The sequence below is a fragment of the Debaryomyces hansenii genome (assembly GCF_000006445.2).
Source record: "Debaryomyces hansenii CBS767 chromosome C complete sequence".
Taxonomy (NCBI): Eukaryota; Fungi; Ascomycota; class Pichiomycetes; order Serinales; family Debaryomycetaceae; genus Debaryomyces; species Debaryomyces hansenii.
In genome coordinates, this window is record NC_006045.2 from 128,497 (window position 1) to 140,928 (window position 12,432).

Genomic DNA, 12,432 nt, shown 5'->3' on the forward strand with positions numbered 1-12,432 from the left:
AGTCAAGAGAATACATAACCCACTAATAGAGTTACATCTATTTAAAATATGTGCAAAATTAAGTTAAACCAAATCTTCATCTAATCTAGCAGCTGGATTAGTTTCGACAAAATCTAAGGAAACCTTATGACCTACTAATTCCCTAATATTAGAAACACCGTACTTAATCATGGTAGGTCTCTCTAAAGACAAACCCCAACCTAAAACTCTCAAATTCTTTGGTAAGCCCATTGGTTCTAACATTTCTGGTCTGAACATACCCGAGTTACCAATTTCAACCCATTTACCCAAACCCTTGTGGTAGGCGAAGATTTCCAATGAAGGTTCGGTATATGGATTGTATGCAGCTTTAAATCTTAAACCATTAACACCCATCTTGGCAAAGAAGTCTTCCATGAAACCAATTAAATCACCTAAAGTGATGTCGTAACCGGCCATGACACCTTCGACTTGATGGAATTCTGCCAAATGGGTGGCATCGACGGCTTCGTTACGGAAAACTCTGTCGATGGAGAATAATCTTGTTGGCTTTGGATCTTTGGCTAATTTATGCAACATAGCGGCCGAAATAGCAGTGGTGTGAGTTCTTAAGACCATTCTTAACGATTCTTCTTCTCTCCATGGGTATCTGTAACCAATGGATCCGAATTTACCTTCTTCATGCACTTGTCTAATATTTTCCCAGTATTCCATGTCGTCAGGCTTACCGGCCTTAACTGGATCTTTCAAGTAGAAAGTGTCCTGCAAGTCACGAGCAGGGTGTTGTTGAGGAACGAACAACGTATCGAAGTTCCAGAACCCAGTCTCGACATATTGGTTCGATGGCATTTCGGTGAAACCCATTGAGAAGAAAATCTGTCTAAATTCTTCCTTGACCTTCATCAATGGATGGAGCGCACCAGAGTGTGGGTATACCCCTTCAGAGTTGAAGTTGTATGGCTTGAATTGCGCATCCTTCCACTTCCCACTGGTGATCATGTCCGAGGTGATATCGGTTTCCATCGTCACAATCTCCAACCCGAACTTGGCAGCCTTGGTGACGTTGAAACCAACAATCTTGGTCAATGTGACCAACTTTCTCTTCTTCAACTCGGTTAACTCTTTCTTGTCGTCCAACGTACCGGTTTCCTTAATAGTCTTTAACTGGCTCACAGCAGTGTCTTCCGGCAACTTGTCCACCTTAGACACCAATTTATCGTCGTTCTTTCCAATCCACCCGTTCTTGAACGCCTTACCCTGGCCCAACTTTCCAACCTGCCCCAATTTGGCATTAACGTCCGAAATCTTCAACCCATCGAGCGACTTCATCACTTCTTCCAACAACCTCATTTCATGCGAACCGGCCCCAAGAAACTCCTCCGCTTCCTTGGTCAAAATCCACTTGTCCGTCTCGATTTTCTTGAAATTGATCATTTCCTTCGCCCAGAGCGACGTCAAGTTCGAGTGGAGCGTATTAGCATCGATTTTTGCAAATTCCGGGACTTCCAACGTACTTTCTATCCCATCATGCTCATTAACTGACTTCAATATCTGCAACTGTAAGTCTGACATATTTATTGACTCTTATATATATCCTGCGTGTGCTCTATGTGCTCTAACCGGACTATTTGTCGATGCCTTCGCTGTATATTTCTGGTATTAATTAGTTGTGAATCATTTTCAACGCTTTTGTGTAACTTTCACCGATTTTCGAATTTTTCACCAAAACCTGCAAATCGTGCAACATCGCAACGGTGTTCCCAAGTTAACTATGGTGGGTCATACGTTCGGTGTACCGGACTAAGTAAATTCGGTACCCGAATAAAGTATGCAAAAAACATGACATTTGTAGCAAGGTTGCCAGATGGAATGATCAGGTACAGCCAAAAATGAGTACGGCTGAGTAACGCATCGTCCGGTGATGCTTGTGAGCAATGAACAACGAGCAACAAGCAATAAGAGCAATGCGAGCCAAACAATATAAAAACGTAGAAAATCCCGATGCAGAAGTAGAAATCAAATTTATAAATACATTCAGATTCAATTGAGTTCATATAATAGTTACTTTTAATTGATACTACTGAAATACTTTATATTTGAATTGTTATTTGATTGCTACTGGATCAGCATAATCGAATTGATATAACACAGAGACAACTACACTAGAAATATGGCTTTTACATGTTCAGATATCTTCAAGATCATCATTGCAATCATCTTGCCTCCATTGGGAGTGTTCCTTGAAAGAGGATGTGCCTCGTCGTTCTGGATAAATATCGTTTTGACGATTTTGGGTTATATTCCAGGTATTATCCACGCGTTGTACGTGATATTGAAGTATTGAGGAGTTGAAGAGCGAAAAAGAAAGAAGGGAGCGAGTGAGGTTTGGTCGGTGAATGTTGCGAAAACAAATTTTCGTGATGGTTGCGATGCTTTTATCTCGGTAATCTGCTGGAAACTCGAATGACTGGCTAGGTTGTAATTGGTGCTACACCTGTTTCCACATGTATAGATTCTACAGAGTAATGTATTTTTATTGATTTACAACGAGCTATCAAATATTGTATATTGTAGGCCCTCGAGATCGAGATCTCGCAGGAACGAAAAATTTATAAAAAGATTAATTTTTAGGATAAAAAAATTCTAAGCATCGTGACGGGGCTTAGAAGTTAATTGGCTTGTCAAAAGTAGCTAAAGCAGCTTCCTTGAATGCTTCGGATAAGGTTGGGTGAGCATGACAGGTTCTGGCGATGTCTTCGGTAGAAGCACCGTATTCTAAGGCTAAACCGGCTTCAGCGATCATTTCACCGGCGTTACTACCGATGATGTGGACACCCAAGACACGTTGGGTTTCGGCATCAGCAATGAACTTGACGAAACCATCGGTGTCCAAGTTGGTCTTAGCTCTAGAGTTGGCAATGAATGGGAACTTACCGATCTTGTATTTGATTCCTTGTTCCTTCAATTGTTCTTCGTTGGCACCAACCCAAGCAACTTCTGGGTGAGAATACATAACAGAAGGAATGTTGGCGTAGTTGACGTGACCGTGGCCGTTCTTGATGTATTCGGCAGCAGCGATACCTTCTTCTTCAGCCTTGTGGGCTAACATAGGACCGTAGGTAACATCACCAATAACTCTGATATGTTCATGCTTGGTTCTGAATTGGTTGTCAATGACCAATCTTCCCTTGTCATCAGCTTCTAAGCCAATCTTGTCGAAGTTTAATCCGTTGGTAAATGGTCTTCTACCAATAGCGACTAATAAGACATCAGCATCTAAGTCTTCCTTCTTTCCGGACTTGACATCTTCAACTTCGATCTTGACGGTTTCACCATCTCTAACACCCTTAGTGACCTTTGTGCCTAACTTGAATTTCAATCCTTGCTTGCCCAATAACTTTTGAATTTGTTTGGCGACTTCACCATCCATACCAGCACCAATGGCGTTTTGGAATTCGATGACGGTGACTTCAGAACCTAATCTGGACCACACAGAAGCCATTTCTAAACCAATGATACCACCACCGATGATAGACATCTTCTTTGGGACTTCCTTCAAGGCCAAGGCACCAGTGGAAGAAACAATTCTTTCTTCGTCAATTTCGATACCTGGGAATGGAGTTGGCTCAGAACCAGTGGCTACAACAATGTTCTTAGCACTGATTTGAATGTCTTCAGAACCGTCGATTGGCTTCACGTTGACATTGTTTTCATCAATAAATGAACCCTCACCCTTGAAGTAAGTAACACCGTTCTTCTTAAGTAACATTTCAACACCACCGGTTAAACCCTTGACAGCCTTGTCCTTAGCAGCTTGCAAGGTGTCGATGTTGATGGAAACATCCCCTGAAATTTCAATACCTCTGTGCTTAGAGTCATGTTGAATTTGATGGAATAATTGGGAGTTGTTCAATAAAGACTTGGATGGAATACAACCAACATTCAAACAAGTACCACCTAAAGAACCTCTTTTTTCTATACATGCGGTCTTCAAGTTTAATTGGGCACTCTTGATAGCCGAAACGTAACCACCTGGACCACCACCAATTACGACGACATCGAATTCTTGCGTGGAAGCATGTCTAACAAATTGGGCAATTTTAATCGCCTTGTTGTTGAGACCTCTGAAACTACTGGAACTTCTTAACATATTGTTTCTATTTGATATATGAATCTACTAGAAATGTTGAAGCTTATTGGCCTATAAGGTCTTTAAAAATGATTTTATGGTTGATGTTGGTCCGAAGTTGGTCCGTCGCACGACCCTCCCTGCTAGTCCCGGGCCACCCATTTTGACTCCGTCCAGACCACTGGGAACACACGGATGGGTCAGTAGAATGGGGTTGTAAACTTCATGATGCTTCTACAAGTGAGAAATGGTGGCGAACGAGACTCTGAACTTCATCATTTTATTCCCACGCTTGTTTCGTGGCAAGAAGCCATTACCATGACCGCAGCAAGTCCGGGATGCCGTTTATGGAATACTATTCGGGGTGCAAAATCGTAGTGATAAACATGGAGATCATACCCAGCATGTAGGGGTCCTTTGCAACCTTCACAGTGGCCAAATATAAACTATTTTCTATAAAGCCGTAAGCCCGTAAGTTAAAGCTTAAGTAGGGAAGCAGATATTCGAGGTTTGATGACTGCCGCAACTTAGATTTTTACCTATAGCTGCAAATTGTAAACAATCACAACCGGCCCGTCACTATAGACCCTCTTGAATCAATTTTAAATTACATGCTCATAATAATCTGTGCTTGCAACTTTAGAGACAAGAATATATGCTGTTGCAGTCTGCGACTATGATCATCATGTGTCACGAGGCATGATATGGGGTCTCTGCCTTTTGTCTGAGGTTAATAGGGCTTGAAGACTTCAGACTAATAATAGGCATTGCGAGGTTGCACTTGGCACGGGTAACATAAACACGAAAGGTTCGATACCAGCAATTTAAACATATTGAAACCCGATCTTTGTCTCAGTTCCTGCAACTTACGATAATCCGTACGGCCCTATTTGTTCATTGCTATGATAAAAAACGCGCACTTCATTTCTACATCTCTACGGGCCCAGGCCATCTCTGACCACCGTAGATCTACATTACGTTTTCAGCTATTTACACCTAGACCTCTGGTCCTTGTACGGAGAGAAACTAGATCGCAGGAGGGGATACTATATTATCAGCATATTTTAGCACAAGAAAATATTCGTTATCGAAAGGCATCACCCTTTTATGCTGCAATCTCATAACAGTGTTATCCCTGTAAAGCTTATTTTGTGATTGTGAACAATAGATGATGCGGTACACAAAAGACTAAATACTAGCAGAGTTTTTATTGGTAAACTATAACACGTAGGCCGTATTGGAAACTGTGTCTTACAGTAGTTTCACATTGCGTTGCGTATAACACGGGAAACTCAATCAAACGTGCTTGGTGATCGTGCATGTAGAATATATTTTAGTGGACGTGGAGTAGGAAATGAGATAGCCACTTCACGTAATGTCAAAGATCAGACCTGATATATGTATGACAATAGTATGACAAGGGAGCCACTTGCGATTCAATTGTGAAAGATAGATATAAGGTTCATTCCCACCATCAATTAACCCACAGTTAACCCTTCTTAATTGTACGATTTGCATCATAGTGTGATACAAATACTGCGGTGGTCATAAGAATATTTAATTCCTTTTTTATTGTTCTATTATATATATGGCTGTAGATACATTTTCATATGAATACTATTGTACGTTTATCTAACCGTTTGAGATAATTGAACGTTGAACAATAGCTGCGAATTAGGTAATATTTCCTTTTCAATAGACGAAAGGTTGTTCTAACAATCTGCTATTACATTAGTCAGAGAGATAAATCTCGATACTCACTTATATATATATGCTTTTTAACAAGCAAGGATATCTTTTGTATTGGACATTTGGAGCTATCTGAAATAGTGTCAGTACTTGGTTATTTTTTATTATACAAAAAGATCGTGCTGTAATAGATATGAATATATTCAATGTTGAAGATTCACTTGAAGAGTTCGATATTCAGTATATGAAAGCATACAATCAGGTCTTGAATAAGTACCATGATTGTACCAATAGTTCTAGAAAGCAAAGAGCAAAATCGGTTTCTAGTACTAGGAAGGATATTGCGTTATCATCCCCTTTACTTGATAAGCATACGAACAGATTTGAGGCGGACCGAACCAGAGCCTTTGAGTTGCTAGATAATTCTCAGCAAAGTATATCACCTACTAGTAGAGTAGCATCCAAGCCTTTTGGTAAGGTATCCAAAATGAGACCTCCATTGAAGCCTTCGGTTACAATCGAGTCAATTGATACGATTGCGAAGCCCAAGCATATCTCTTATCCAACCTCGCCAAAATGCCATGCTAACAGCAAATGTGCTTCAGATGTTGCATCCTTCAACAGTTATGTTGGTAATCCTTTCTACAAACCTTCCAACACCCGGGGAATAAAGTCAATGCCCTCTATTCCTACGGTGTCTTCATTTAATTTCAACTTTGGCAATACGCCTGAATTGGGCGATTTTCCAGATGCTACAAATATATCTCATAAAAAGCGTAAGGTTTCTACTCAATCAGATATGCAACTCCTGGTTTATGAGGATGGGCATCCAGACCCATCCAGTTCTGATGCATCCTTATCATCATTTAATTCCATTTTATCTTTAAATGACAATGAATTCGACGACTTCAACTTTGATTATTTCTTGTCGCAGGAGAATTCAGATATGTTTAGCGTCGATGATAAGCTAAATTTTAATGACTATTATCCCTTTGATTGAGTAGAACTATGGCTGGTGACATTTTTCCTTGATCATATCCGAGTAATTTATTTCTGTACTATTATTTATGTATATCAATAATCATTTGTATTATTATATATCATGATCTTAATGAGCTTGCTTAATATTTCACTTCTACTTATTATATTAAATAGAGTACATTTAATTTAACCCTGTATTGTAACTGTATATTCTATACATATGCTATATCCTCGTCCAAATTAGCTTTCATTCATTCTGGCAGTTCATATGTCTAGTCTATAAATCACCAATTAATGGCTTTAATGCTATTGGTAGTAATTCTGCAGCATCGCCTTGGAACCCCCAAGTATCCTTCTCTTCGCCATTTAAAATCTCTGATTCGATATCAGTGTTGAATATTGCAACTTTCCCTCCTTTTAATTTAATTCTATCAACATAACTATTGGCTGGATATACCGTACCGCTGGTCCCTATTACTAAAATTAAGTCTATCTTATCCAGCTCTATAAAGTTATCTATCTTATCAATCGTTTGGAGTGGCAAAGACTCTCCAAACCACACTACCCCAGGTCGTAATAATGACCCGTCTTCACATACAGGGCATTGGGGTAATTCTTCTTCTGGTATTTGTTTGACTGGTGCAAACTGGGGTGATAACTTATTTACCTCTGTTTCGTCAATTATTTTTCTCTTTCTGCCACTTTTATCGTATTCGAATTCTGTGTCAGCCAATGCTTTAGTTAATGGGTTCTTGAAATTGTCATGATCAACATAATTACACATGAAGCTGGTACATCGCAAATCAAATAATGATCCATGTATCTCATGCAATTTTTCCTTAGGGTGTCCAGCTCGTATCAGTAGTCCATCCACATTCTGGGTTATTGTCATAAATTCTATATTGCTCAATTTTGATAATTTTGCTAATGCTAAATGTCCTTTATTCGGCTTGGCTTTCGATGCATTAATTCTCCTCCAAGAGTAAAACTGCCATACCAATCCTGGATCTATATAAAATGCATCTGGTGTTGCTAAATCAATCATATTGAAATTTTTCCAAAGCCCTTGTGATCCTCTGAATGTAGGCAAACCGGAAGATACAGACAATCCAGCTCCCACCAATGCCACTATTCGCTTGGACTTCATCAAATGGTCTTGAAATTCGATTAATTGCTTACTCATAACAGTCAATATAATGCATGCATGAATCTATCTTACGAAGGATAAGATGATAAGGTCGAGATAATATTTTTGAACTTTATCGTTAATCAGTATGCGCGAGGGCTCAATAATAATTTAACTATTGAAATCAATTATTTATACAAACTATTTAAATATACACTAATGTTCTTGTTTTAATTTCCAAGCAATATACTGTGCCGAATGACCTAAATCGGTTATATCGTTACTGAGAATTCTGTTGGAAACGGCGACTGGAGGTGCTCTATACCACACAATTTCATTTCCAGCTACTTCTTCCATTGCTTCCAACTTTCTTCTTTTGATGTTTAACGCATCACTAACTCTAGATAATTTATTCCCTTCATCGACAAGAGAGTATGAAACAATACCTCCTGTTATCAAATTCGAATATGTTGAAGTGGAAGTATGGTAAGATGGTCCTGTGTGTTGAGTCGTAAGAGGAATGGTCGAAGCAGTGGGTGTAAACCCTCTTCTAGACTCAACTCTATTTACAGCTTTATCATGCTGATTTTGCTGGAGCTGTTGCTGTTGTTGCTGAAGAAGCTGTCTGTATCTATTGACGCTGGAAGTATAAGACTTATCTAGATCTGATTCTTGTAAATTGCTAGCAATAATATTAGAATTATATTGGATCGGAGTGCTTATGCCACTGTTATTGCCACTGTAGCTTGCTGGGAAGGAATTAGCCATTTTCATTTGCAGGATTGGTGTAAAAATATAGGCCTTACGATTAGACATGTGTTCATCATTTTCAGGACTAGAAATAACGTTGGGACTGGTAGAATATTGACCTAATTCATCATCTTCAATCGGTTCTCTTAAATAAACCAGACCGACAATAGGTGGTGTATTTGGGTTTGGACCAGGTGTCGCATCAGGAATCGCCATTGTAGTATCAACACCATTTGGTAGCAAATTTTTAATTGGAGATTCAAACTTAATTAATTTACGTGGTTCATTTAATGGAATTAATGGTTGTTCAGGCTTATCTCTTATTTCATCAGGTAAACATGCCTTCCAAGTTCTAATACGGTTAAAAACATGAGAATTTTCATTATATCTAAATTCACAAATAAACCATGGACATCCTTCTGGAATCACACCTTCAGGTAAATCACCCTTCTGATAACGTGTTAAGAAAATGACATAACATGGCCCAACAATCTCAGAAGCTAAATGGTCACGGTATTGTCCAGTCTTACAAACTTCGTTCATAAAAAATAATCTATCATATCTATGACAAGTTTGTTCTGGACGATAATACCAACAAACGTTAGTATATTTTGTTCCATCCTCGGTGGACCATAAACGGAAGATCTGACCAACCGTTGGCTTATTAGGATCGCTCGGATTATCAATAAGAACCCAATCACCAATTTTATAGCTATACCCATTAATATCAATTGAATCTAATGGTATTCTAATGATACCATCACCCCCAGGTGTGCTTGCAATCAACAAATCCTTCTCAGGCCTCAGTAATTCGTAATTTATAACGTTATTTGCTTCCGATTCAAAAAGAAGGCAATCTTGGAATGTTGGAGATAACTGGTCATTGGAGAAATAAAATTTAGTGTTTTGAAACATTAAATTTAAATCGCTAATAAATTCATCAACGTTATGATATTTCCTGGTTCTAACTTTTGTTCTAATTTCATTCAAACTGATTGGCTGTTTGATAACCTGGTAATAGTTTGAGTTGGTCTTTGGATCAGGTAATCTGTCAAAATGAATCGATAATGGATGGTTTGGGTCATTAGGATGGCGCAATTTCTTAAAGTGCTTTAAGATCAACTTAATACGCGTTTCATAAGGCTTATCGATTATAGGTGGACGCCCTCTCCTGATCCCCGATTCCAAAGGTCTGGAAGCTTGAGGTGATTGAAATGGTGATGGTGATTGGTCTCCCATCTGCAATTTATTGGTCAACGCATTGTTAGCTAATAACGCGTGGTAATGGTGATCGTTTGGCTGAGCATAAATCGAGCTCTTCAAAGACGATTGACCACCCGAACCATATTCGGTATATTCTTCATCTTCTTCTTCCTCGTCATCGTCACCATCTTCGTCCTCTTCTGGATATTGAGTGTTGGGTTTGTACGATGCTCCCATATTCGGAATAGACCCATCATCTTCAGGCAAAGGTCCTAAATCCGGATAATAAATCATATTATGATCGCTAATAGATTTATCATTAGATAACCTTGGGATAATCTTATCCAAGATATATTGGTTTAAGATTAATGCGTGGTCATATATTAACGAAGTTCTCACGTTATATAACCTAGCATTCCACGTTATTTGAACTAGCTGTGTAACAAATTCTTGCGCTGTTCGATATACATATTTCTTAATATATCTTCCGACACCGTGTAATGACACTGGAACCTTAATGACTTTATAATAATCGGTACCAGTACGCAAAGGTAATCTTTGAAATGTCTCTGAAATTTCCCTTCCTTGGGAATCTTTCAACGAATATATCCCATCATATAATGGTTGGAGCTTATTCGCCAACTTTTTCCTTTCTTTTTCACTTGACATGGCCTTTAGTCTATCAAATGCTAAAGATATATTTGGTTATTTGTTGATATCTAGCTTGCGGTGTTTAAGCGTTCGCGATCGACTTAAAAAATGTTTCCGAAAATACTGTATATAACTGATCACTATAACTAGGTCTAACAATATTTCAGGAAGATGTGAACAGGAATAATAGACTGAAATCCAGCATTTGGTAAGTATAGACGTAGGGGAAGATAGAAATTTACATATTGTACTCTAGGGTTTTTTAATTACATAGTGTGTCATAAAAAATTACTGTAAAATAGCTTTTTATTGGTTTTTTGCAAAATTTGTTTTAATATCTAAATTACAATAATCATACCAACAATTATGTTTCAACAAGAGTATGAAAAGCAAATATTCATGCATGGCTACTGATATATTGAAAGTAAAATAAATAAATAAAAAAACTACATTTTGCAACTTCATATTCCAGATATCATAGAAATTAAATATATGCATATTTATGGTATAAGTTTAAAGATTAATTAAACAAATAAGAATTGAAAGGACCACCAAGAAAAATCTATATCTCATCTATGCGGAAGGATTACCAAAGATTCCCCAATGTTGTTCAACATTAGAGGAACCTGGGTCTTTCCAGTAGTCATTATACATAGTGAACATGAATACTTGATCTGAGAACTTGCTCATAATACTCTTGATAGCAGCAAGCTGATTAGGAATAGAAGGGACACAAGAACCATATGTATCACCTTGTGTTGGCCAGCCAGTCTCGGTGATTAAAATGTCGGACGAACCACAAGCACTCTCCAAATTAGAGATTTGTTGTGATAACCACGAACCCGAGTTAGAAGGTACAACACCACCATCCCAGTATGGATGTGCGTTAACGGCAAGATAGTCAGAAATCTTGCACAATCCAGGATTGTTGACAGTTGCAACTAATGTGTCAACAGTCACCACATACCCACTGTATTGTGAAGCATTGGCTGATAACCAAGTTTTGGCAGTATTAATAGCAGTTTCAAGATCAGACACCGTGGATTTTCCGTCATTTACTCTTTCGTTACCAATAGAAATGGTATGGACTGCAGACCACCCACGAGAAGAGGACTCGACTGCACTTTTGATGGCTTTTAATCCGCTGGTAATGGTATTGGTATCAATTTCGTAAATTCCTAAGAACAACTCTTGCGACGAGGTCATCGATGCTAATATATTTTCAACTCCATCACAGTCAGTACTGTATAATCTGATTAGTGAGAAACTTGACAACTTTGCAATATCACTTTTAACCTCACTAGCGGTCTTACAAGATCCGCTTTTGGTATATGGCGAATAAGTAATACCTTTAGCACCTTTCGCAGCAGCTATGTTGTTTGCGAACGATCCGTCCGAATCCGAGCCAGAACTCGAGCTGGGGGATGTAATATCAGACGAACTTGATGCTGTATAGATTGGAAATAATGGAGCATCTTGTGAAGATGTTGCGGTAGATAAAGTATTAGTTCCTATCGAAGTAGTACTTGGACTTCCGAATGAACCACCACCATTATTTGCTGATGTGGTGGTGGGGGATTGGCTATCGCCATTATCAAATAAACCTTCTAAGAATCCAAGCAAACCTCCTCTGCTTTTAGATTGAGTATTCGCAGCAATAGCAGCAGCAGTTGTTGCGGCTTGTGTAGTGACAGCTTGTTGAGTAGTCTGTTTACCTGCTAAATAATCTGCCAATGGAATCTGGACCGTAGTAATCTTGGTTACATACTGGACCATTCTTTTTTCAGCACGCAAATTGTTGGAGTCAGCAGCTGAAGCAGTGGCTATACTGCCTATCAATGAAAGTAAGACCGATTGCGAAAATTTCATCTCTTATGACTAGAACCCCGGTAGAGCTATGGTATGAAATTGGTACTAATAAAGC

The 12,432-nt window shown here is 38.7% G+C and overlaps 7 protein-coding genes across 7 annotated transcripts; 2 read left to right on the plus strand and 5 right to left on the minus strand. All coding sequences in view use genetic code 12, as the record gives it.

The window, feature by feature from the left end:
- Positions 1 to 63: 63 nt before the first annotated feature.
- DEHA2C01298g (DEHA2C01298p) lies at positions 64 to 1,551 on the minus strand (the record flags this gene model as incomplete). The annotated part of the gene is made up of 1 exon (XM_457737.1): positions 64 to 1,551. The coding sequence occupies one exon, from the start codon at positions 1,549 to 1,551 to the stop codon at positions 64 to 66; it is 1,488 nt and encodes a 495-aa protein (XP_457737.1).
- A 598-nt stretch (positions 1,552 to 2,149) lies between these two features.
- DEHA2C01320g (DEHA2C01320p) lies at positions 2,150 to 2,323 on the plus strand (the record flags this gene model as incomplete). Its single annotated transcript, XM_457739.1, has 1 exon — positions 2,150 to 2,323. The coding sequence occupies one exon, from the start codon at positions 2,150 to 2,152 to the stop codon at positions 2,321 to 2,323; it is 174 nt and encodes a 57-aa protein (XP_457739.1).
- Positions 2,324 to 2,641: 318 nt separating this feature from the next.
- On the minus strand, positions 2,642 to 4,129 carry DEHA2C01342g (DEHA2C01342p; the record flags this gene model as incomplete). The annotated part of the gene is made up of 1 exon (XM_457740.1): positions 2,642 to 4,129. One exon carries the CDS (start codon positions 4,127 to 4,129, stop codon positions 2,642 to 2,644), a length of 1,488 nt encoding a protein of 495 aa, XP_457740.1.
- A 1,861-nt stretch (positions 4,130 to 5,990) lies between these two features.
- On the plus strand, positions 5,991 to 6,797 carry DEHA2C01364g (DEHA2C01364p; the record flags this gene model as incomplete). Its single annotated transcript, XM_457741.1, has 1 exon — positions 5,991 to 6,797. The coding sequence occupies one exon, from the start codon at positions 5,991 to 5,993 to the stop codon at positions 6,795 to 6,797; it is 807 nt and encodes a 268-aa protein (XP_457741.2).
- Positions 6,798 to 7,055: 258 nt separating this feature from the next.
- On the minus strand, positions 7,056 to 7,961 carry DEHA2C01386g (DEHA2C01386p; the record flags this gene model as incomplete). The annotated part of the gene is made up of 1 exon (XM_457742.1): positions 7,056 to 7,961. The coding sequence occupies one exon, from the start codon at positions 7,959 to 7,961 to the stop codon at positions 7,056 to 7,058; it is 906 nt and encodes a 301-aa protein (XP_457742.2).
- A 159-nt stretch (positions 7,962 to 8,120) lies between these two features.
- Positions 8,121 to 10,526, minus strand: DEHA2C01408g (DEHA2C01408p; the record flags this gene model as incomplete). The annotated part of the gene is made up of 1 exon (XM_457743.1): positions 8,121 to 10,526. One exon carries the CDS (start codon positions 10,524 to 10,526, stop codon positions 8,121 to 8,123), a length of 2,406 nt encoding a protein of 801 aa, XP_457743.2.
- A 555-nt stretch (positions 10,527 to 11,081) lies between these two features.
- On the minus strand, positions 11,082 to 12,377 carry DEHA2C01430g (DEHA2C01430p; the record flags this gene model as incomplete). The annotated part of the gene is made up of 1 exon (XM_457744.1): positions 11,082 to 12,377. One exon carries the CDS (start codon positions 12,375 to 12,377, stop codon positions 11,082 to 11,084), a length of 1,296 nt encoding a protein of 431 aa, XP_457744.1.
- Positions 12,378 to 12,432: the final 55 nt, after the last annotated feature.